The sequence below is a fragment of the Callithrix jacchus genome, chromosome X (assembly GCF_049354715.1).
Source record: "Callithrix jacchus isolate 240 chromosome X, calJac240_pri, whole genome shotgun sequence".
Taxonomy (NCBI): Eukaryota; Metazoa; Chordata; class Mammalia; order Primates; family Cebidae; genus Callithrix; species Callithrix jacchus.
Genome location: NC_133524.1, coordinates 149,072,673 through 149,095,765, shown reverse-complemented (window position 1 = coordinate 149,095,765; position 23,093 = coordinate 149,072,673). Strand labels below are relative to the sequence as shown.

Below are 23,093 nucleotides of genomic sequence, written 5' to 3'. Positions count from 1 at the left end.
TTCAAAATGACACTCCCCTATTTTTCCTTTAGGTCTTTGTGTCACACACTGTTACCAATTGAGAGTCCTACAAATACTTAGGAGCTCCTGTTGCAGTCCTTGTCTTTTGAATCAGCAAAAGCTCTTCCTCCCCATTGTAACAAGATGAAGTCCAAGGTTGGGGTGAAAAAATAGCTAGAGGAACACTAGTCCAATGGCCCCGAGGTCCCTACTCAGTGGTGGAAGGAGTTCTCTGAGTATCATGTCCATCTTTGGACTTCCCGATCACCCTTTCCTGTCCCTGGGTTGAATCAAGACTTTGATGGCATGTAGATTATATTGGTATGCATCTAGAAGAATGAGTTGGGGTGTGTGTTGTGGTCACCTTTGAGGAGGGCCTTGAAGAGATGTGTATTAAGAATTACTGTCGGCCGGGCACGGTGGCTCAAGCCTGTAATCTCAGCACTTTGGGAGGCCGAGGTGGGTGGATCACGAGGTCAGGAGATCGAGACCATCCTGGTCAACATGGTGAAACCCCGTCTCTACTAAAAATACAAAAAAATTAGCTGGGCACAGTGGTGCGTGCCTGTAATCCCAGCTACTCAGGAGGCTGAGGCAGGAGAATTGCCTGAACCCAGGAGGTGGAGGTTGCGGTGAGCCGAGATTGTGCCATTGCACTCCAGCCTGGGTAACAACAGTGAAACTCCGTCTCAAAAAAAAAAAAGAAAGAAAAAGAATTACTTTCAAGTAAGAGGTGGAGGGACTGGGAGTGTTTAAATGTGAGAACAGTTGACCAAGACAGAATCTGAGAAGTATTTTCAACTATTTTAGGGGCTGGCATCTAGCAGAGGGATTAAAGACCACCAGTGGCTGACAAACAGAAATGGACTTTAACTCAACTGAAGAATGCATCGTCTAAACCCAAGGCTGTCCACAGACAGCAGGGGCTTGGAAGGAACTGAACTCCTAGCCACTGGAAGTATGCACTAACAGCTAGGTGGCTGTCTGTCTGCAGTGGTAATGATGAGGAGAATGGAGCCCCCCACAATACAGTATTCCTCATTAAGATTTGATGAGTCTAGAATTCCACACTTCCTGTGCATACATAGTGTGTCGATCTTGCCATTAAGTACTTGTTTACTTTTGTACAGAGAAATGGCTGCAGGAAATAGGAATAAAGAAATCACACAGCTGAATACAGCAAGTTATTACACTTAAAAAGGGAATCTTGATGCTGACACATGTAATATCTTACCATTTATTATAATTGTGCACATTAATGTGGATTAAGTGTGATTAGAAACACTAAGCAATAAAAAAGCAGCAAAATGTAAAGCAACCATCCCTCTTCCTTAGATCTGCAAAATTCTGTGCCTTTTTAGACATGAAAGAAGCTGATTTGGATCAAAATCAATAATGCTTTTGCAAGATTTCTTTCATTATCTTGCATGTTGGTTCTAAAACTCCCTTAAAGGCAGACTATACCTTGAAGTGAGGAAGCCAGCCTTTCTTGGGCCTCTTTACCTTGCATTCTATCCACTGGGCCTGCAATAAGACTCAGGGATAGCACCTCTCACCAAGGGGGTGACATTTCTTTCCTTCACTCATTCATTGAGTAGCTGTGTGTTAGTATCCACTATGTGCCAAGTCTGATGCTGGGGACTACAGCTGAGGGAGAGCAGTTGGTATTCAGTGTGGGTACATGCTCTACAGAGGAAAATCCAACGCAAATAAATGGAGTGTTCCTCTCTGATCATTTGCCAGGAAGAACAAGTCTACAAGCCAATGTACATAGGGCTCAGAAGCTGGAGAAAGATGGAGACCTTTTATAATTAAATCAAGAGAAGATGCCCTCATCTTGTATCCGAAATATTCTAAGGTTGTTCTTCCTTTCAAGGAACTTACAAAGTGATGCTGGGCCCAAAGGTGGCAGAGGCCAGCTGAGCCTGAGCAGAGGGTCAGCTGACTACATGAACAGCTTGTATCTGCTCAGCCATCCAACGAGTCTCCATGTCCCAGGTACCTGGGGCTCCAGCAGTTGTCAGCAGCTTGAGGCAGAGTCTTAACTGGAAAATGGGTCACTGAACACTCTCTGCTTTTCCTGGATTCACAAGCTCCTCTTTGGTAATATCTGTGAGCCAAATATGTTGTCAGCTGAAAGCATCTCAGTTTGCAGACATTTTCATGGGCAGAGGGGAGGGAAAGAGACAGCTTGGCCCTTGAAATACTTGACGGGGGAGGGGTGGAGATCATTCAGGGATCCAGAATTCCCAGAGGAAGAGTGTGATTTCACACCTTCTGCTCTTAGGGAGGCCTGAACAGAGGGTATAAACGTGGCAGAAACTGTGCATCCCCTGCACAGTGCTTGGCACATACTCAGCACAAAATCAATGCTTGCTTTTGTGGGTACTGCTCTGGAAGAGCATGGGCTCTGTAGAGTTCTGCACAATGCAATGACCACCTCTACGAGTTCCAATATCCTCATCTCTAAGATGAGGATGAGAATGTCGCCTTCACGGGATTATTATGTGAACTAATGCCATCACTTTGTGATAGTGCCTGGTATGTAGTAGAGCCTCGAGAAATGCTAGCTGCTTTCCCCCTCCTTAATCCTGCTGGGATCTATACACCCTAAAACCCACCTGGGAGAATTTCTGTGTGAAGTTCAGGGAGTGGAATTGAAGGCAAATTAATCAGCTATCAAGATTTCAACAGACACAGATATCACTTTGGTCAGTAGCCTCCTAAAGTCACAATCTACTGAATTAAACCTAATCGTGTAAACTTTCCAATACATGCCAACATACTAGTAGGGGAAAACTCAAATATAGTGAAAGGTGGGTGGAAGACAAAATGAAACACTGCTATAAAACCCAACAAAAGCAGCTAACTACTCTTTAAAGTATATAGAAATTAAAAAAAGATAGATATGGCAAATAGACAAGCTAAACACTAGCCTACGCCAATCCCTAGCATTCAATGTCTGCAATTTACTCACAAGGGATCATCAATAGTCTCAACTTGGCCCCTCGGAAGCTTCAAGGTAATCAGGACACACTGAACCCTATACTTCTGCTCACCTAGACTCATTAGAAAGCCAATCTGCCTTAGGGAAGGCAAGATGGAATTCTTGTTTGATCCTCTTTTGTTGAGCCTGAAATGAGATCATGGATGTAAAGTGCTTTCTAAGCTATAAGAAGCTCCACACACAAGCAATTATCTAGCATCATCAAGATACAACTTCAACTTGAGAAGGGCAAACGCACGAAGAAATCAAACAGGGAATGGGAGCCAGCAACTCGGGGCAAAACTGGGGACAGCCAAACTTGTCCAGGAGTCATCAGCTTCTGATCAGCCTGGGGGGTGGCTAAAAGAAAACAGAAGTCGCCATGAGACTGGAAACACATCAGCCAGAGGCCCTCAGGGTGGGTGACTGCTTCAGTAATCAGGGGTTACCGCCTAGCTCAAGGTGATTTCTGGAGAGAAGGCCATCAGCATGGAGCTGGTTTAAAGCCTGGTTGCTATCGATCCCGATTACCTTCAGGGGATATATTTTGCTCTGTGCTCAGAAACTGCAATAAATTCCACTGGCTATGAGAATGCAAACATGTCTTCAGGCAGTGCTCATAGTGCGGCCCAGAGGCTTGTTTTACTGAGCACCATGGCTCTGCAGTCCTGATCTGAAGCTATGCAAGCAATGGTGGAATGGAGAGCCCTGGACAACAATCCTAAGGCCTGGGGTGAGATCCTGATTCTACCTGGGTTTCTCCAGGCCGCCTTCCTTTCTACATCTTTATTTCCTTGTTGCAAAATGGGGCTAACAACAGTGGCCCAGCAAGCATCCCAGGACAGCTAGAGGCCTTGGCTCAGGTGCTAGATAGAAGGTGTGATATGGAAGGGTCCTCACAGAGGGCCTTTGTCCATGCCACCTAATATCTCAAAGTATTACAAGGCATAAGAACATGAGGACACAGGGCCTGCTGAACATAAAGAAGAGCCAAGGAAGGCAGCAGTGTCTGGGGTTGAGACTCCAGGAGAGACCAGGACACATCTCTTCTCCTTAACCAGTCTCTTGGCCACTTGTCCTTTGCAGTGTCAGCACTCACCTAGAAGAGCTTCTCATAGCATTTCCCACAGTGAATGGTGTCACGGTGAATGAAGATCTGATCCAGGAGATCGCCCATGGGTTTACCGCAAATCCCACACTGAAAGAGAAAGCAATCTGGAGGTCAACACGCAAAGCAAAGCAACAGTGAGTAGAGTGGGAAGGGGATGCCTGAGCAAGGCAGGCAAGCAGATGCTGTGAGCCCATGGTACATCCTGGACCTCCAAGGGGTCACGAAAAAATGATGAAAAGGGACACCAAGCCTCAGCGACATACAAGTTACCCATGCAACAAACCTGCACATGTAACTCCAACCCTAAAATAAAAGTGGAGAACAAAGATGAAAACCAGAAGTAAAACACAAACTAAGAAACAAAACAAAACAAAACAAGTCCCATAAAAACTAGCAGGCAGGATGATCATGTAGTGGTTGGGAGATCAGGTTCAGAATTCAGCCTGGGTTTCAGTTGTGTCAGCCCCAGTTACTGAAACTCTCCCAGCCTCCGTTTCCTCATCTGTAAAGTGGGTGCACCGGCAGGATGGACTTCTCATGATTATTACAAGCATTCAGTGATGTAGTCCATAAAGAGCATGCAGCCTGGGGTCAGACATCCAGTACGTGTGCAGTAAGTGCTGTTGTAGCAGGGGTTGGAGGATATTAAGGGTGACGTTTAAAGAAGGTGATAGGACAGTCCCACAGAAGGGAGAGATAACTCAGCAGTCCAGCTCCTTCCTCCAATCTCATGACTTTCAAACTTGTCTCCCCTGGAATGTCTATGGAGGAGAAAAGCCAACCTCTGCAGCAGGGGACCCTCCTGGCACTGGGACTTGGGGCAGCGTGGCCTGCAGACAGCCTCGAATAAGAGGAGTGCAAGAGTCCTCGTGAGTCTGGGTCTGCAGCGCTCTCCAGGCCTCCAGGCCTTCAAGCTTTCATAGGTGCTGAGACAGGCAGAGAAAGGGTACTAGGATCCTCCAAGCCCCTTTGCTCATTCTAACCAAGCACCTTTCTGATGGCAATGAGGCTGGGTATTTCGATTTCTCAATTCCCTCGTCCTGGCAGTTTGGTTCACTATAAATTAACCAGCCCTCTGATTCATGTATTATGTTTCTCTCATTATAGTTATTGTGAACCATTATAGTACTTTGAACCTCAACCTAGCTGATTGATGATTCCAATCTGTTTAGGGAGTCAACTCTGGGTGCACAGAAAAAAACAACAACGTGGGGTTACAAAGTGCTACACATCATGGAGAATGGAGACCCCAACGGCACTTAGAATAAAATCCAAACTCTGTGTCCTCCAAGGCCTACATGATCTAGAGCACCCAGTCATTTATGCCATTCTACCATGCAAGCTACAACAACACTCTAGTGCTTCTGCCCCAGGTCCTTTGCACTTGCTGGCCCTCTGCTAGGAACAGCATTTCCTGAAAAGACCTCTTTTGTCTCCCCTACAGTACTAAGCATGTGGAACCACCAACACTCATCCACTCTCCTAGATTTGGAAGCTCATTCAGCTCCCAGTTGTGCACAGCCTCTGTGACTCTGTGCAATTGTATATGGAGATCAAATCTTCTCCGTATTGTCTGAACCCATAAGACTCCTGCACTCTACAAAACGTTCTTAGCAGCATGGCCCCACTTTCTTACCTTAAAGCAATATTCATGGCAGCAGATGCCAAGATGTTCTAGGGTAATCTTTGGGCAGTCTCGGATCTCACGGTTGCAGTAAGTACAGATCCCTCCAGTTGTCCTGTGAGATGAAGAACAATAATCTGGTGGTCAGGCTGGTGTAGACCTCTGATGTGACACAGCCAGACCTTCTGGTTCGGTGCAGCCAGGCCCAGCTTTGCTGCTAGGATCCCAGGCTGCGGTCTTTCTCTGTGGTATGCAGCACAGCCCTGGGCCAGATCAGTTTTCAGTCTGGGCTGCAGACCCAGACTCACGAGGACTCTTGCACTCCTCTCATTGGAGGCTGTCTGCAGGCCATACTGCCCCAAGTCCCAGTGCCAGGAGGGTCCCCTGCTGCAGATGGTCCCCTGCTGCGGACATTTGCATTATTTCCAAAAATTAGTCATGTATCTTTTCCTGACTCACTACAGTATGTGTGGACCGCTGATGTGGTACTTATTCCACACAGTTTGCCTCCCTCTGACCTTCTGCTTAGAATATTTGCTAGAGGCCAGGTGCGATGGCTCATGTGTGTAATTCCAGCAGTTTGAGTGGCCAAGGTGGGTGGATCACGAGGTTAGGAGTTTGAGACCCACCTGGCCAACATGGTGAAACCCTGTGTCTACCAAAAATACAAAAAATAGCTGGGCATGGTAGTGGGTGCCTGTAATCTCAGCTACTCGGGAGGCTGAGGCAGAACTGTTTGAAGCCAGTAGGCAGAGGTTGCAGTGAGCCTCTGCACTCCAGCCTGGACAACAGGGTGAGACTCTGTCTCAAAAAAAAAAAAAAGAATATCTGCTGGGGCCTATTACCCTCTACAGCAAGAAGAGCAATGCCTTCTCCTACAGGAGACATGTCATTGTGTGCCCTGCCTGGGCCCCTGTCTTGATGGCCCTTCTCCTCATGCCTGGGCCAACTAAGCCCCACCCCTACCTACACTGCTGGACCCACTCTGCCGTGCTCTGTCTGTAGAGGCTACTCAGATCCTATGCTGAAGTTCTAGATACCAAATCCTGAGGTGAGCATCTTTCCAGTTCCAGGATACCTATTTTTGTTTCTGAGAGTCACCTCTGCTTTTCCTCCTCAGACAGGACTTGCTGAAAGTGACTGCTTGATCTGATCTTCCAGGCCAAAATTTGAGGTACTTTCTTCCAGAGATTTGGGTCTGCTTCTGACAGGGGCCCAGAGCTGGGGAGGCATTACCAATCTAGATCCACTTTAGCTCTGTCAAAGGACCCAGAAGTGCCATGGGCAGCTGGCCCAGGGTTCACTAACGACCCCTGCCCTTGGCACAGCCCTGCTCCTCCTGCTTCTTTCACCAGCAGCAGTACCAGCTCACAGTTGTGTTTTGTGCACGTGCATGCGTGTCTGTGCATACACATGTGTGCAACTGAGATTGTCCTTAGAGTTCCCTTCCTTTCTCCAAGCCTAGTAATGGATAAGTAATGTCTGATTCTGGATTTAGTAGTTGTGCAGTGGAAAGGAGGGTCCCTAGGGTATCTGGTCTGTCACTCCACTAGAAGTGGCGGCCTCATTCCATTCACTCCTATGTAGGTGGTTAACTCCCAGGTTTCTGACCAACCTGCCCTTCTGTCCTAAGACTTCAACTGATGTGCCTCATCGAGTCATCTGTAGTTACCCAGGATCAGCTGCTTCTTTAGCTACAGTGAAGGGGATTCCCTGGCCCCATATGCTTGCCTGTCCTTGTATGTTTGCCCTTGAGGCCCGGTAGGATTCTCTTTATCTTTCATTTTCCTTCCCAGTGTAGCTTTGGCCTTTGAATGTCATCCACAGGAATTTAGATCTATCAATGAGAAGCCAGATGGCAGAGTAGAAACATCCCTAACCTGGGAGTAGTCACAGCCCTGGGGTTTAGCCCTGGGTCTGCCCTATCCACTCACCATGGACTGAAGGCTACTTATTCTGCCAGATTTGTTTTCTTCAGAGCAGCCTGAGTGAACTCAATCTCTGAGACTCTCTTCTCCCCATTCCAAGAAATTTAACATATGATTTCTTTGTCATTAAGATGGTCTGGTGACTGTGGCATCATCTAGTAACAACTTTCAAAACTGCTGAACGAGGTGCTCTCTGCCCTTGCTTTCAATTCGGTGGCTCCATAGCACTGTGCATTCTTGGCTCTGTGTGTCTTTTCTGGCTTCTTGATGCCAGCAGCCCACTTTTCTTCATTCTCTGCCCACTACTGTCTTTTGTAGTTATTCTATTTTGACTTCTGGTCAGATGTGCAAGTTAATTAGGTGATGGATTAGGTTGTAATCTGAAGGGCCTCTCCTGCTGACATGAGTCCCCTGGGCTGTCAGACACCACCACCTCCCTTCTCAGTCACCCTTGGTGTCTACCCTCTGGTCTTGGCTCAATTCAAAGGCTTTAGTTGTCACAAGTGTGACATCCCAACAAGAGACGCACCAGCCTATGTCCTTCACCTTTCTGCAAATGTAGTGGAGGCTGCAAAGCAGAAGACAAAAGCACACAGGCTCAGCAGGAACTCTCCCTTCCCTGTTTCTCCTTTGTGGAACTGCAAGCTCCATGCTAAGAAAGTCAACATACCTCTCAGAGTATGGAGTGCTGCTGTATGGGGGTTTCTTCTCCATGTCGAACGTGTCCTCAATGCTGCTGACACTACAGGGAGTGTGATGGGGGAGAGCCAAATCACTGTCATAGTTAATTTTCTCATTGACCTTCGGCCGCAAGCTGAGACATAAGTACGCTGCCAATCGTCATCCATCACTTGGTGCCATAAAGGCCCTTCTATGCCGTAGGGGAGGGAGTGGCAAAGGAGAGCTTTCACAATGAGGGAGATGATCAGGGCTGGGTGGCTAGGATTCCGGAGGTTGTATATGTCAAGGGGCCCCAACTGACCAGTGGGAAAAGAGTAAAGTTTCCTTCCCGCCAATGTTATAATGTGACAGTCACCAGGAACCCACTCAACAGAAATCAGATACTGGGAATGAGAAGAAGGAAGGGAACATTCTGGCATAATACCTGTGCTCAAGTTATGGGTTGAAATTAGGAGGTGAAGATGGGTTCAGAGTTTCTTTTTGGGGTGACAAAGGTGTTCTAGAATTGGATAGTGATGTTTGCATAACTCTGCAAATATACCAAAACTTTGAGACTGTATACTTTAAAGGGTGAATTATAACTCAATAAGCCGTTGTTGAGAAAAACCACCCTGAGGGGCTACAGATGATGAAACCGAAGCTCAGAGAGGTTGAACATCTTGTCCAAAATGATCCAAACAGGGGCCTGAGCTGGGGTTTGAACTTGACCCCTACAGTCATGCTCATCATTCCACAGCCCCAGTGAAAGCCAGCTCAGAAGCCCCAGAGGCCCAATCCTGAAATAAGGCTAGGATGCTCCTCTCTGTTACTAAAATCCTCCAGTGGTGTGATGTGTCATAAGAAACATTCCGAGGGACCTCATCTCAGTGTGGTAGGTGACGATAACATGGAAGTACCCCTCCACATGGCATCAGGAAGCAAGCAGATGAAGAGATGATCAGTGGAAAGAGGAAGCTGAGGTGGGTGGATTGCTTGAGGTCAGGAGTTCGAGACCAGCCTGGCTAACAAGGTGAAACCCCATTTCTACTAAAATACAAAAATTAGCTGGTCATGGTGGTGGACATCTGTAATCCCAGCTACTAGGGAAGGTGGTTGAGGCAGGAGAATTGCTTGAACCCAGGAGGAAGAGGCTGCAATGAGCTGAGATGGCACCACTGCACTACAGCCTGGGCAAAAGAGCAAGACTCCATCTAAAAACAAAAATAATGAGAATAAATAAATAAGTAAATAAAATTAAAAAGCAAAATCACATGTGTATCAGGAACTGCAGTCACATGTGCATTAAAATGAGGTAGGCTAGCATGACAGAAGAGAACATGGGCTCAAAAGAAGAGCTCTGTGATCTGAAAGGAAATAGGATGAACTAGTTGGTCCCCAGGGCTCTGCCAGCTCTGCCAAGAGGGATGCTCTCAGCATTTGACAAAACAAAATAACAAAGACAAGCAGAACAGAATGGCGTGCAGGATGAATTCACTGTAAGGGACAACCCAAAGGTGCCCAGGTAGGCAGAACACCTGAAAATCCATCAATCCCATCAGAGGGCAATTATATGACTCACCCGCCCGACCATTACCAGAAGCTACTCTGAGTCAAGCCCTGGACAAGGACCTAGAAATGTATGGATGAGAATACGGGAGCCAGCAGCAGAAGGCTGGTGTGGAAGGCTTTGGGACTCACTCCTACCTGCTATAGCGTGCAGATGACACTTCACTAGTATTCACATACTCCTTCAGGAAGAGAATCCCTTTGCTGTAGAAGGAGCACAGCAGAAATCAGAGGGATATTAGAAGATTCCTGGGAACTAGGCCTTGCCCACAGGAGTGGTTCAGGGCTGGTTTGAAGGAAGTGAAACACCTCATGGGAAGGCCCAGGATAGAGGCACTGGCATTGAGGTGGACTTGGGCTACAGTCCCAGCCCATGAGTGTTTGGGCTGAGATCTCCAGTAAGGGGCTTCCTGCAACCAATGGCAATGTGCTGTCCTTCTCCATGCAGACCTCGGCACGCCATCTTCTCCCCAGGCTTTAGTCCCGTGGGCTTTCCACCCCTACTTCAGGGCTGCGTCACCTTTATACTCTACCCACAACCAAGATATCCTCCAAGGCTTAATCCTACAGTCTGACTTCACCAGTCAGCAGCTCCCAGAAGGCACTCAGCTACTGTGCAGTTTCCATCTCACATCTAATCTCTCCCTTCTCACTCCTGGAGTCCAGAGACCTAGAGGGTGCCTCACCCTGGACTGGTCTCTGCAGGACAGGAAACTAGATCTGCCTCATGCTGGGCTCAACGCAGCCCCAAATTTGCCCCCCCTCTTTCTATGCTGCACACTCCAGCCTGCTGACCTGATGTCTGCAGAGGCCCCGCTGGATATGCTCCTCACCCCCAACACACATACCTCACTGAGCAGGTGGCCAGGGATGCAGGTGAAGCAGTGGGCATGTGAGAGAGACAGACAAAACTCATATTGAACTGTGAGTCCCATTACTGGACGTGGGGCTTGGAAGGAAGTGACAGGATCATGGCGGGGGGGGGTCCCTCATGAAGGACTAGCATCATCCCCTAGGTGGTAGGTAAGATCTCCCTTGATTAGTTCACATGAGGTCTGCGCCTCCCCTTCCTCACTCTCACTCCTGCGCGTGCTCTTCCACCATGTTTAGAAGTTTCCTGAGGCCTTCACCAGAAGCCAAGCAGCTGTTGCTTGTGCTATGCTTGTGTAGCCTGCCGAACTGTGAGCCAGTTAAACCTCTTTTCTTTATAAATTGCCAGGCTCAGGTATTCCTTTACAGCAACACAAGAATGGCCTCCCATGCCCTGCCTTCACGGACTTGAGCTGGCTTCCCAGGCATGTTCCACAGTGACATCAGCAAGGACCCATGGATGGCGCAGCCCACATCCACTAGAACACCACGAAGTGCCACTGCAGCCTCTTGTAGGGACAGGGAAAAGGGAATGTGGGAACTAACACTGTCCTGGGTGGCCCCTTGCCTAATGGCCTTCTGGAAATTGGGGAAGGCAATAAAGGGGAAGCAACGTGAAACGAAAGCCAAGTCCTTTACTGCCAAGGAGTAAATGGGTAACCCCCATGCCCAGAGAACATCTCCCAGGTTGCTAGATAGCCCTTCTTACGTAATGGAGCTGGAGTCCAATTCACTTGGCGGGGCTGGAATATAAATGTGAGGCTGCTCAGAAGTGGCAGTGACAGTAACGGTGGCCATGCAGCTCGGGGGGCTTCTCACCCTGAAAGAAAGAAAAGGAGGGGTGGACATGTCAACCCTGAGAGCGGACACCTTCCAGTGCCAAACAGGCTTTTCTGAGCCTAATCCTTGAGCACTGCTCTTGAAAGTTTCTGAGATAAACAAATTGAACTTCTCACTTTACACATCAGAAAACCCAGGGCAGGGGAGTTGAGACCTATCCCAGGTCACAGGGTGGGTTGGTAGCAGGACCCCAATCTCCCAGTAACCACTCAAAACTCCTTATTGCAGCCGAGCGCCCTGGCCTCTGTGACTCACTCAGTTATCATGGAATCATGGGCACCTGAGGATGTGAGAGTCAGGAGGGAGCAGAAGGGGGAGACACAGCCCAGCTCACCTCCTCACTGGATGGGACAGTCCCTTACTAGGATCAGCACCTTCTGCCACCCTGCAGGGAACTCTCCAGAGAACACAAGGTCAAGGGGCAGAGGACCACATGAAACTAGGCATCACTGAGGACAGTCAGATGCACCTCATTCCCAGCAGTGGCAGGAAACTGAGCCTCCATACTTCAGCTGTCACAGATGGCCCTTGGCCTGGAATTCAGCCTCCTAGGCAGCCCAAAAAGGCTTTTCTCTGGCCTTGTTACCAAAGCTTGAGGGCATGGTGTTGGGCAGCACCACCAACCACTTGTTTGCACCTTCCAACTTCAGTCTGCCCACCTTCCAGTGGCCTGAGGCCAGTGCTACAGGTGCACACTCCACTGGGCTGATTCTGGCTTCCCTCCATATCAGATATGGCTGCCTACATCTGTCCCGTTGCCAGAGAATACAATCCCCAAGACTTCAACTCGTTGAAGAGTGGGGAAGGGGAAGAACAATCACAATCCAGCATCCGCCTAACTCTCCCACCTCATAGGCTCAAACTAGTGCTTCCCAAGCAGAAGCCATACAGAGCAGCCTGCAGACAACATCAACCTCTCCTCTGGGAAGCCCTTCCTAAGGGCCTGCCCTCCTACCTAACTTCAGTGGACCCAATTATCCTGTGCCTGTTCCTGCTTCAACCTATGACAAAGAAATGTACCACAGAGACTGGAGGAGGTGGACTAGTATCCTGTGATCCATGTCAGCAGAACACTGAAGGGGACAGCAGAACTGAAGGGGCAAGGTAAAACAGAAATCACCTGGAGCTACTTGGGAAGCTGAGGCAGAAGGATCACTTGAGGCCAGGAGTTCAAAAACAACCTGAGTAACACAGTGAAACTGCAACTTAAAGAAAATCCCCTGGGGATGCCCCCAGGACTGCAATATGAGCCGACAGGGCCCAGCTCCTGCCCCTGCTCACACTCACCACTCCCCTCCAAGCACAGGGTTCATTGCTCAGGCCTTCCTTCTGATCTTCCTTGCCCATGGTGCCTCTCCCCAGGCTCTTTGGAAGGCAGGCTTCTCCAGACGTTTTGGGTCTCCCCCTCGATAGAAAAGCTTTCCCTAACCATCCTTGCTACCACACTCTGCCCTAACCCCTCCCCATCAGAGCACCTGGTTTCTTTCCTTCCTGGGCTTATCACAAATGGAGGAGCAGTATGGATGCCACAGCGATGGACAGTATAGGCTCTGAGCTCTGTCTGGGTTCGCAGCCAGGAAGTGGCTGCATAACTGCTGGCAAGTTACTTAACCACTGTCTGCCTCAGTTTCTCCATAATAAAAGTACCTCCTTCCTAAAGTTGGTGTGAGAATTAAATGAGTGAGTCACATGAGGCATGGAGAACATTATCAGCACACAGCAGGGGCTATCGGTTATTCTGATGGTGCTTATTCCTTAGCGGACTGTGTGCTCTTTGAGGCTGGGTGGATGTGGCCTTAGCCATCGTGTTCACTGTGTACATGGCTGCTCACAGGAAGCTTTTAGTGTGCAGCATCTCCAGCTGGCGGCCCATGGCTCCTGGTTATTCCCTAACTCATGGCCACTTTGGGAAAAGATCTCTGGGGAACAAAGGGAGCTCTCAGCAGACACCTACACCTTCTTTCACCCTCGTCAACTGCAGCTCCAGGCAGTGATAAGGGAAGGACACTGAGGCTGACTGCTGGTATGCATCCCATCTGTTAGGTCTGACAGACCAGACCCAGGCTGAGAATGCAAGAGGTCAGCAAACACTTGCTTTGCTGAGTTCCTTGGCAACATGAAGCTAGCACAGCCCTCCCCTCACCCTGTTCCTGCAGCCACCCTTTCAAAGCAATGGATCATGTCAGGAGATTGAAGGCAGGGCCAGAATACTTCATTGGCAGGGACAAGATGAGGAAAGACCGGAAGCTGGTCAAGGGAATGACCTGGAACTTAAAGACAGAGGACAGAGGTTGCAGCAAGGAAGTGGGTCAAAATCAGTTAGGGGAATGGGACAATAGCCACAAAATACCAGAAATAAGGACATCTTGAGAATGCAGCCAGTCCTGCCTCGGACTGGAAGCCTCTGCCACATGTCCTAGTGACCAAAGCTGGATGTGAGCACCACACAGTTGTCATAGAGAGGGAGAGGAAGTTCACCTGGCAGGAATGGGGAAAATGTCATCAAATCATGGCATCCTCTCATGCCCTCTAGGCTCTGCCCATGTCGCCATGGCTGTGAAGCCCTTCCTGAGGCCACACTGTTTCCACTCTAACAACTCCAGCTTTCCGTGGATTTTTGCAAATGAGAATTGACAGAATGTTTCAGGGTCAAATAAAATCTGATACTAGATTGTCTGTAAAAACATTTTAAAAACTCAGTTATTTTCAAATGTGAAAAAATGTACTACAAGTCACGTAGGATTTCAAAATTGGGAAATCTCTTACAGCTACCAAAAATGTCATAATTTGGTGTGGACCCACACTGCTCTACAGAGGCCATAAGTCAGGAAACTACCGCTTAGGGACACGAGCTCCTCACAGAAAAGCACAAGTGTCTGGTGCTCTCTGTTCCCTACTACTTGGCTGCTACTTGGTTCCTGGTCTCTCTCAGAAAATGCAGAGCCTTGTTTCCTCAGGCTACTGCTGCCAACTTCTTGTGACCAATGAGCAACCCTGGGTCAGCACCGTGGAGCTGCATTCCTACCCAAATCCATGGCCATTGCAGTGCTGACAGCAGTGGAAGAGCTCACCCAACTGGTACAGTCGTTATTTCTGGCAGTGAATCCCATCCATACCATGGCACAACTTCCATCTCCGTGACTGGAAAAAGCAACCCATATCCCTCTTCTGACCCAGCTTTCCAGGCTGGAACTGGCTACCAGACAATATGGTTCTCTGTGCACCTTCTCTGTGCCAGGTTTAGTCTAACAGATTTGATGCTATGGCTTCAAGCTGAAATCCGTGAGTATCTACCCCTGGGATGCTTCCCTCCTAACCAAACTCACCTGCAGAGGTAACAGGCATGCCTAGTGTGTGGAGGTTTGTCCCTGGTTGCTGCCCTGGACAGAAACACTGGCTCTAGCAGGCAGGGGCCCAGTGCAGCTCGGCTCTTACCTGCTGGTGCAGCTCTCTTGTCTGACGAGTTGCTCAGATCCGCTGGGGCTGCTCTGCTGTTCTGGGGGGCTAGGATCTGCTGGTTGTTGAGTGCATACAGCTGGGTCTCCTTGGCCACCTCCTGGGGCTCCAGGCCTGTCCTGCCAGGCCTCTCCGACCTTGGTGGCCATATTCTTCCCCACATAATCAGCCAACACACTGAGGAAGAATAAGTACCTTCATGAAGCGAGTGCCCTGAAATTAGCCCTTGTTCGCCCATGGCAGGTGGGCTGATTGTCATGTCTTGTGGACTTGGAGGGACTCATCTGCCCAAGGGTGGGGCAGACAGGAACCAAGCACTGCTGCCACCCTAAGGAGCAGGCAGTCTCCTCCTCAGTGGGACCCCAGCACTGCTGCTCCTTTCTGACAAGGACAAAGTCACTGACGATTTCAATGAAGTATTAAAAGACATAGTGTCCTGGGTGGAAACACACTGCCATTCCTGTCCTGGTCCTCCCACTGCCATCTCTCCTTTCTCCAATCCCTTCCTGCCTCCCTCAGGTCTAGGAGACCTAAACCATGGTGCTCAAGACTGGAGTGCTAGCTAGACTCATCAGGGGCCCAGTAAGCTACCCTGGAGGGCTCGGTAGGGGCAAAAGTAAGGGAGTGGGTACGTGTTGTTCGCCAGATTCCCAATCCGCTGTTGAGGTCACAAACAGGGGGAAGGGCCAGGAGAACCCATAATTTCTCAGGTAGGGCCCAGGAGAATCCAGGCCCATTTGTGATCCTCGAGCGCCATCTCGCGGCAGGCACCGGGACTGCGGAAGAAAAAAGCCTCACCAAGGTCGCCCCAAACCACCATTTTCTTTGATAATCTTCTCATTTCGAGGCAGGCATCTTTGGCCGAGTCTGCGGCTGCAGGAAATGGCGGTGCGCGCAGGCGCACTCACGCCGGTCACAGGCTGGCCTGTGCACGCGCAATCCCAGCGAGTGTGCGCGCACCCGCCCACTTATTGTTGTGATGGCGCGTTTTTCACAGCTGGAACCTTTTTGTCTTCTTTATTGTGAAGTAATTATAGCTATTGCTACACAGCAATAGCATTTTCATCTTTTTTATTTTAACAGATGAAACAGTTGATGTAAGGGTTCAATTGTGACTAGTACAGGGTAGTCAAAATGGAACTTCGTTGTTCCCTCTGCTAAGTTTAGAGTATCTAAACTTAGTTTAAAAATCTCTCAACTTAGTTACCCCCACGTCACCCCAGCTGCTTCTCTTCCCCTTCCAGCAGCCAAACTCCTTAGAAAGAGCTGTCTACACTCACTGTTGTCACCTTTTTCTTCCCTTCTTACCATCAACATTCCATGGAACCTATTAAGTGCTTCTCAAACTATCTGCACTGAATGACATCCCTTTCCCACCTGTCTGGGACTGACATGCGGTCTTAAGGTGCAGCCCCCACACCATGGGACTCACCACAACACCTGAATAGTCTCTCTACCCTGTTCAAGCAGAAAGTCTATTGATCACAAGCTTACATGTCCTGGCAATGTCAAAGTGCTACAAAAGTATAAATGTTCTCAATTTCTGTACTTGTTGATGGGGAGTTAGGATGTTTTAATCACAGGATCACCGTGTACACCACTACTCTAGACTTTCTTGCAGCTAAGTCCAGTTAACTGGCACAGTTGGTGACTCTCCTTCTTTTACATTTTTCTTCCACAGCAGTACACTGGTTGGCCTCCTACCTCTCTGGCCACTGCTCACTCATCTCTTTCACAAGGTCCTCCTGTTCTATCTTACCTCTTAATATGGGGTGCTCTGCTTGTATGTCTTCTTTTCTCACTTTATGCATGCCTCCACAACAATATTACCCATTCCCCTGGCTTCAGTTGCACTGACATACAGAGGACTCTCAAATACTATTTTCAGTCAAGACCTCACCCCGAAGTTCCATTTTCATTTCTCATTGTTAAAGCAAACTAAATACAACCTGAGAAGGGCTCTGTACTTCTACATTTGAGTCCTTGTAGATGAAATGTAACCTAGCTTAATAGGCAGATAAAATTGAAAAGCTAAGTTAGTAGTATGTGCCTGTAACAATAGCTAAGTCTTGGCCAATCCCAGCAGCCACACTTCAACCACTCACTGCTGAGTGTTCAAACTGTTCAAATAAGGCATACACCAATCTGTAACCAATCCAGCCGTTCTGTACCTCACTTCAAACTTCTGTACATCATTTCCATTTTTTTGTCTATAAATCTTCCATCACATGTCTGTGCTGGAGTCTGACTCTGCTGTGATTCTGGAAGCTGCCCAATTCTCAAATCATTCATAGCTCAATTAAACTCCTTTAAATGTAATTCAGCTGGTTTTTCTTTTATCAAATGGTGTCAGAAGTGTGATCCAAAGTGTAGCTTCTACCGACCCCCCCCCCAGGAGTGCTGACTGAACACACAAGGTATCTTTGGGACCCACTTGTGTCCATTGATCTCCCAGAGCTCAATGGTGGTCATGGGTAAGCTCCCTCTCGGATTTCAGAGCTCCAAGGATTTGTGTTTTGAGCAAACTCTCCAAGTTTCTTTGAGCAAATTTCTGATCCAAACTGGGTTTCAAAGTTGTGACAGAAACTGGGCTAGGTCCAGGAATGGATTTGATCTGGGAATTAACTGGCTTGGATCCAGTTAGAGGCCTCTCACATCTGACTGGGTCAGAAACAAACCAGTAGTAAGCAGTAATATTGCAGGAGTTATACAATTTGGCTTTTAAAAATTCACCGAGATTGTGTTCTACCCCTTAGTTTCATTTTTGTTGCATGCCTTGGTAGGAAAAATCATTGGCTAAGTTAATCAAGAGAACTTGAGGGTAAAGCCAATATTTTAGGGAAAAATGGGATACTTAATTTCTGGAAAACTGAGTTCTTTCAGCTTATACATTAGGCCCTGGAGGCAGCAAAGTCTTATAGAAATGGTGAAATCTTACAGAAGATAACTTACAGTGGAATGTTCCAAATGAACGACAACACAATGAAGTGCATTTTTAAAAAATTATTTTGTGTTGTGGCTTGGCCCCCAGGGTGATGGTACAGACAGCCAGATCACCAGGGCCACTCAGGGAAAGGGAACCCAGAAGCCTGGCATGCCAGCAAAAGGGTAAGAATTTCTTACCAGTCCAATTTCAGGCTTTTCTCTCTCTCTCTGGAAACTGGTTGTATGAATGGTAAAAAATCACTGTTTATCTCCTCTGTAAAATTTTAATTAATGCAAAAAAGAATTCTGAGACTAGTCCTAAGCTGTAGTCAATCTGGTGTATTTTATGTTGTAAATTCATTTTTCTGTGTTGAGGGGTACTTTAGGATAAAGCATGGGCTTAGGCCCCCATAAGCTCGCTGCTCAAGATAGCCCAGAAAGCTAGTCAGTAACAAACTTTGTTGTAGGTCCCTAAAACGAACAAAAAACTGGATGAGGTCTCCATCTTGCTTTATGTCCTTGGGAGCTTGACCTTGTAACCATGTGGCAGTACTTTCTCCTTGTCTCCAGCTTCCAGGGAACAGGAATTTTAGGGTTCATACCATAGCTAGCTCTAAAAATTATCTTAAGTAATTAAAGTCCTTTGCAAGCTCAAAATTAACTACTCTAGACTCCTTCTGAGCTCAGTAGTTAAGGTTTTGTTCTTTCACATTGGCAGTCCAGGTTCAATTCCTGGTTTAGGAAGTAAGTTCTTTCTGGTTTAATATCTGTGTGACCTTGTCTATTCCCTTCTCCTCCATGGACTATCTTAAATTTTCCTTTCTCTGAGCACCTGGGATGTTACCTTTGGTAAAGTTCAAAAGCCAGGAATATTGGGCATGTGGCCTGGCTGAAGTCGGGTAATAAAACATTTTAAAAGGACTTTATTAAAGAGTGCAATGGTTAAAAGTCAGAATACTAAAAGCAGATATTCAAGCTCTAACAGCCTGGACTCCTGGAAAAACAGGAGGCACCACAGACCCTTTCTTGATCTTGTTCTTCCAAGGACTCCACCCTAAAGCCGATAACCAATTAAGAAACTTAAAAACTGGCAAATGAAAAATCTTATGGCTGGGCACAATGGCTCACGTCTGTAATCCCAGCACTTTGGGAGGCTGAGGTGGGTGGATCATGAGGTCAGGAGTTTGAGACCAGCCTGACCAACATGGTGAAACCCTGTCTGTACTAAAAATACAAAAATTAGCTGGTGTGGTGGCAGGCACCTATAATCCTAGCTACTCAGGAGGCTGAAGCACGAGAATTGCTTGAACCTGGGAGGCAGAGGTTACAGTGAGCTGAGACTATGCCATTGCAGTCCAGCCTGGGCAACGTGAGACTCTGTCTCAAAAAAAAAAGAGAAATCTTACAAGTACTGTAGTAATCTTCTATGTGTGTAGTTACACATGTGTTGGGTGCAATATTGATATAAAAGAGCTCTAATTAATTGGCTTAAACAAAAATAAGCACTTAGGTCAAATATTTTTTTTTAAAAATTGTAGTGCCTTTTAGTTCATGTAACTTTAGTAATTTGGGGGAATAAAAATAGCTTTAAAAATTACTGGCAAAATAAAAATATTTGGTCTAAATTACACAGGCCAGATATTAGGTTTGCTAAATGCTTTAAGGTCATAAACTGCTTTGACTTTTGAAAATTGCCCAGTTTATTTTGGGTCATTAGATTCTAGATGAGGCCTTGGGACATGTGGAATTAGCCATGCTCCCTAGCTATGCAAAGAAGGTTATAAAGAAAAGAAATTTTACATAAGAAAGGATCTTGTATGGTAAATTCTTGTCCTAAAGTAAAATGACTAATTGTTTAAAAAGAGGGATGTTTAGGGCAAGTCAGAAAGTCCAAGAATACCTTAGGTGGTCTATATAAGTCATGAAAGAATTTATGACAGGGGATTTATGCGAAAAATATTGTACAATTTAAAGGTGTTTAGAACTCCTGAATGCTTCGTAAAATGTTACTATAACTCTTAACTGTACAACCTGTCTGATTTACAGTTAGGTAAGGTCTGAGACACATGGAGTGAGAAGCTGGAAAGAGTCAGACCTTATCTGCATTTCTGTCTGGGTCCTAGGCTCCACTTAGTACATAATTAAAATCCCAAACTTATCAAGGTTTTTACCAAAAGTAAAAGTCCCTAAAAGTTAACACTGTAACATGTAATTGAGACTACTGAGGTAACAGTTTTACATGCAAGTTGCATAAGAAAAGTAAAATGTGTTTTTGATAAAAGATTATAAGAAGGCATGGGAATGTGGAGTTGTTCTTGTTCTGCCTAGATTAAAGAGTGAAAGGATTGTTTTAAATTAAATAAAGCTAAAGGTTTAAACAAGCTGTGAAAAGTTTATAAAAATTAACCTTGTAGGCCAGGTGCAGTGGCTCACACCTGTAATCCCAGCACTTTGGGAGGCCAAGGAGGGTGGATCACCTGAGGTCAGGAGTTGAAGACCAACCTGGCCAACATGGTGAAACCCCCTCTACCAAAAATACAAAAAAAATCAGCCAGGCGTGATGGCACACACCTGTAGTCCCAGGTACTCCAGAGGCTGAGGCAGGAGAATAGCTTGAACCCGGAAGATGGAAGTTGCAGTGAGCCAAGATTGTGCCACTGCACTTCAGCTTGAGCAACAGAGCAAGACTCCATCTCAAACAAAACAAAACAAAACAAAACAAAACAAAATTAACTTGTAAAAAATTCTGTGTATGAAAATATTGGCTAAATTTAAAGGGGTATTATTTGGTTTTTCCATAAATTGAATCTTGAAATAAAAGCACAACAGATTTTCTTAGAGCACTAATCAGCTCTTTAACAAAAATTGTAAAGGGCTATAAAAGGTTTATAACATTCTTACCTTATGGTCAAACTGATTAAGATTGAATATATTTGTCTATAAGGTTTTATTAAGAATTGGGTTTGACATCAATAATGTACTAATTCAACAGTGACATTTGGCTTATTTGGCATAAAAACCATGGGAAGCATTGTCAAAATAAAAATAATGTTTTCTTTTTTTTTGAGACAGTTTCACACTCGTTGTCCAGGCTGGAGTGCAATGGCACAATCTCCACTCACTGCAACCTCCACCTGATGGATTCAAGCAATTCTCCAGCCTCAGCCTCCCGAGTAGCTGGGATTACAGGTGTCTGCCACCATGCCCAGGCTAATTTTTGTATTATTAGAAGAGATGGGGTTAGCCAGGCTGCTCTTGAACTCCTGACCTCAGGTGATCTGCCCTCCTCCTCTTCCCAAAGTGCTGGGATTATAGGCATGAGCCACCATGCCCAGCCTATAAAAATAATGCTTAATCTTCAGGTTATATTTTTAGTGAGTGATATTAATATATATTCCAAAATTATATGGGTTTTCTAAAACTCTAATATGTTTGAGTATATGCTATGAATCATAATTAAGGTTATTATGTTAAGTGATTGTAGACCACAGAAATAACCAAATTTCCTTGTCAATTGTGTTTTTTTTAATGTAACTATTTAAAGTCATTTACACAGTTAACTGCTTAATGCTGATGCAGTTTCTCAAAACTTCACAAGCATGCAAAATCCTAGAATATGGTATGTTTTAGAAGGTTCATGAGGGCCAGGCATGGTGGCAAAGGCCTGTAATCCCAGCACTTTGGGAGGCTGAGGTGGGTGGATCACAAGATCAAGAGATCGAGACCATCCTGGCCAATATGGTGGAACCCTGTCTCTACTGAAAATACAAAAATTAGCTGGGCATGGTGGCATGTACCTGTAGTCCCAGCTACTCGGGAGGTTGAGGCAGGAGAATTGGTTGAACCCAGGAGGGGGAGGTTGCAGTGAGCTGAGATGCCACTGCACTCCAGCCTGGGCGACAGAGTGGGACTCCATCTCAAAAAAAAAGTGGGGTTCATGAAAGGATGGAAAGGACCCTGAAAAGCAGTCTTGAATACAGGTTTCTGATAACTTTAAAATCATATCATGGGTAAGAATTCCTCATGAACTCCCCAATTCCAAGAATTGAACTGGGTAAGAATTCCTGAAACTTTAACAAAAAGACTGATTGGTTTATACAACTGCTAACCCAAGTATAACAAAAATTAATTAAATACCAAGAAAATGCTTTACCAGGTTATTGTGCTAAATCAGGCAATACTAAAATTGTTTAGACATACAATTTGGATGAACTCCATGGTCTAAGTCAAATTACCTATGACAATCCATCAATTATCAGTACTATGCACCTAAATTGGAGAAACAACTGTGTTAAGCATGAACTCATGGAGAACTAGGACGGCTGCCTTGTCCTTCCTGGGTCCTTAAAGCTTCTGTTATTAAAGGTTCTGCATTCCATGACTCATCATGGAAAAGATAAAATAATCCAAAGTGAATACATTGATGTGGTGACTTATAAATTGTGGAAATAGTTTAAAACAAATGTTCGGTTCAATATTCCTGGGAAAACAATCAAAGCTTCACATACATTTGGCTACCTTATGGCCCATTCAAACATTTATAAAGGGATTTCATTCAATTGTCATTTTCCATGAATGTTTTCTGGTTGTATAAGAGCTCTCCCATGCAAGAGGTTGATGTTGTAATAGTAGATTATTATGCTACAGTGTATTTTCACCAGGTAAAGAAAGCTTTTTCTGGTTCACTGAGGACAGGCCCTTCACAATCTAGAACCCAAAGATTGGATCTTCTAAAAACACCAGAAAAAGACTGTCCTTGCAATCCCCATTGCAGCAAAACTTTGGAACCTTGAACTTTGGGTTCCTAATTCCACAACTGAGAAGGGTCCCTCCACATATTTGGAACTGTACACCCACTGGAACCCTGTAAAACTAACCAGGGGAGTCTCTCCCCAGAAGAAAATGGCATCCTTAATGTGAACAGCTTTTCCCAAAATCATGGATCAAGGCTTTCTATCATGAGACACTTATCTTAGAATATTTTTTCTTGCTTATGCCTCTATAAACAATAGAGGTGGAAAAGAGGTTTGTTGTGTGCACTTACGGGGTATACTTTTATTTATAAAGGAGTTTGCAGCCAGCTCTATACGTGGCTAACCTTATACTTTAATAGCTAAAAGATGAAGG

At 46.2% G+C, this 23,093-nt stretch overlaps 1 protein-coding gene across 20 annotated transcripts in view; it reads right to left on the bottom strand.

The window, feature by feature from the left end:
* Positions 1-1,223: 1,223 nt before the first annotated feature.
* ZNF185 (zinc finger protein 185 with LIM domain) overlaps positions 1,224-23,093 on the bottom strand; it is a 77,085-nt gene continuing 55,215 nt past the window's right edge. For 16 of the 20 annotated variants that reach the window (XM_078363510.1, XM_035288228.3, XM_078363520.1 and 13 more), the window contains 7 exons: positions 15,021-15,218; positions 11,455-11,565; positions 10,014-10,079; positions 8,320-8,391; positions 5,734-5,836; positions 4,086-4,184; positions 1,224-3,346 (listed from right to left, as the gene is read on the bottom strand). In XM_078363510.1, the coding sequence (XP_078219636.1) occupies positions 4,086-4,184; positions 5,734-5,836; positions 8,320-8,391; positions 10,014-10,079; positions 11,455-11,565; positions 15,021-15,218 (649 nt within the window). In that variant the 3' untranslated portion in view covers positions 1,224-3,346. The remainder of the gene's footprint in view (positions 3,347-4,085; positions 4,185-5,733; positions 5,837-8,319; positions 8,392-10,013; positions 10,080-11,454; positions 11,566-15,020; positions 15,219-23,093) is intronic. The other 4 variants (XM_078363513.1, XM_078363516.1, XM_078363517.1 and 1 more) reach the window with 2 other exon arrangements.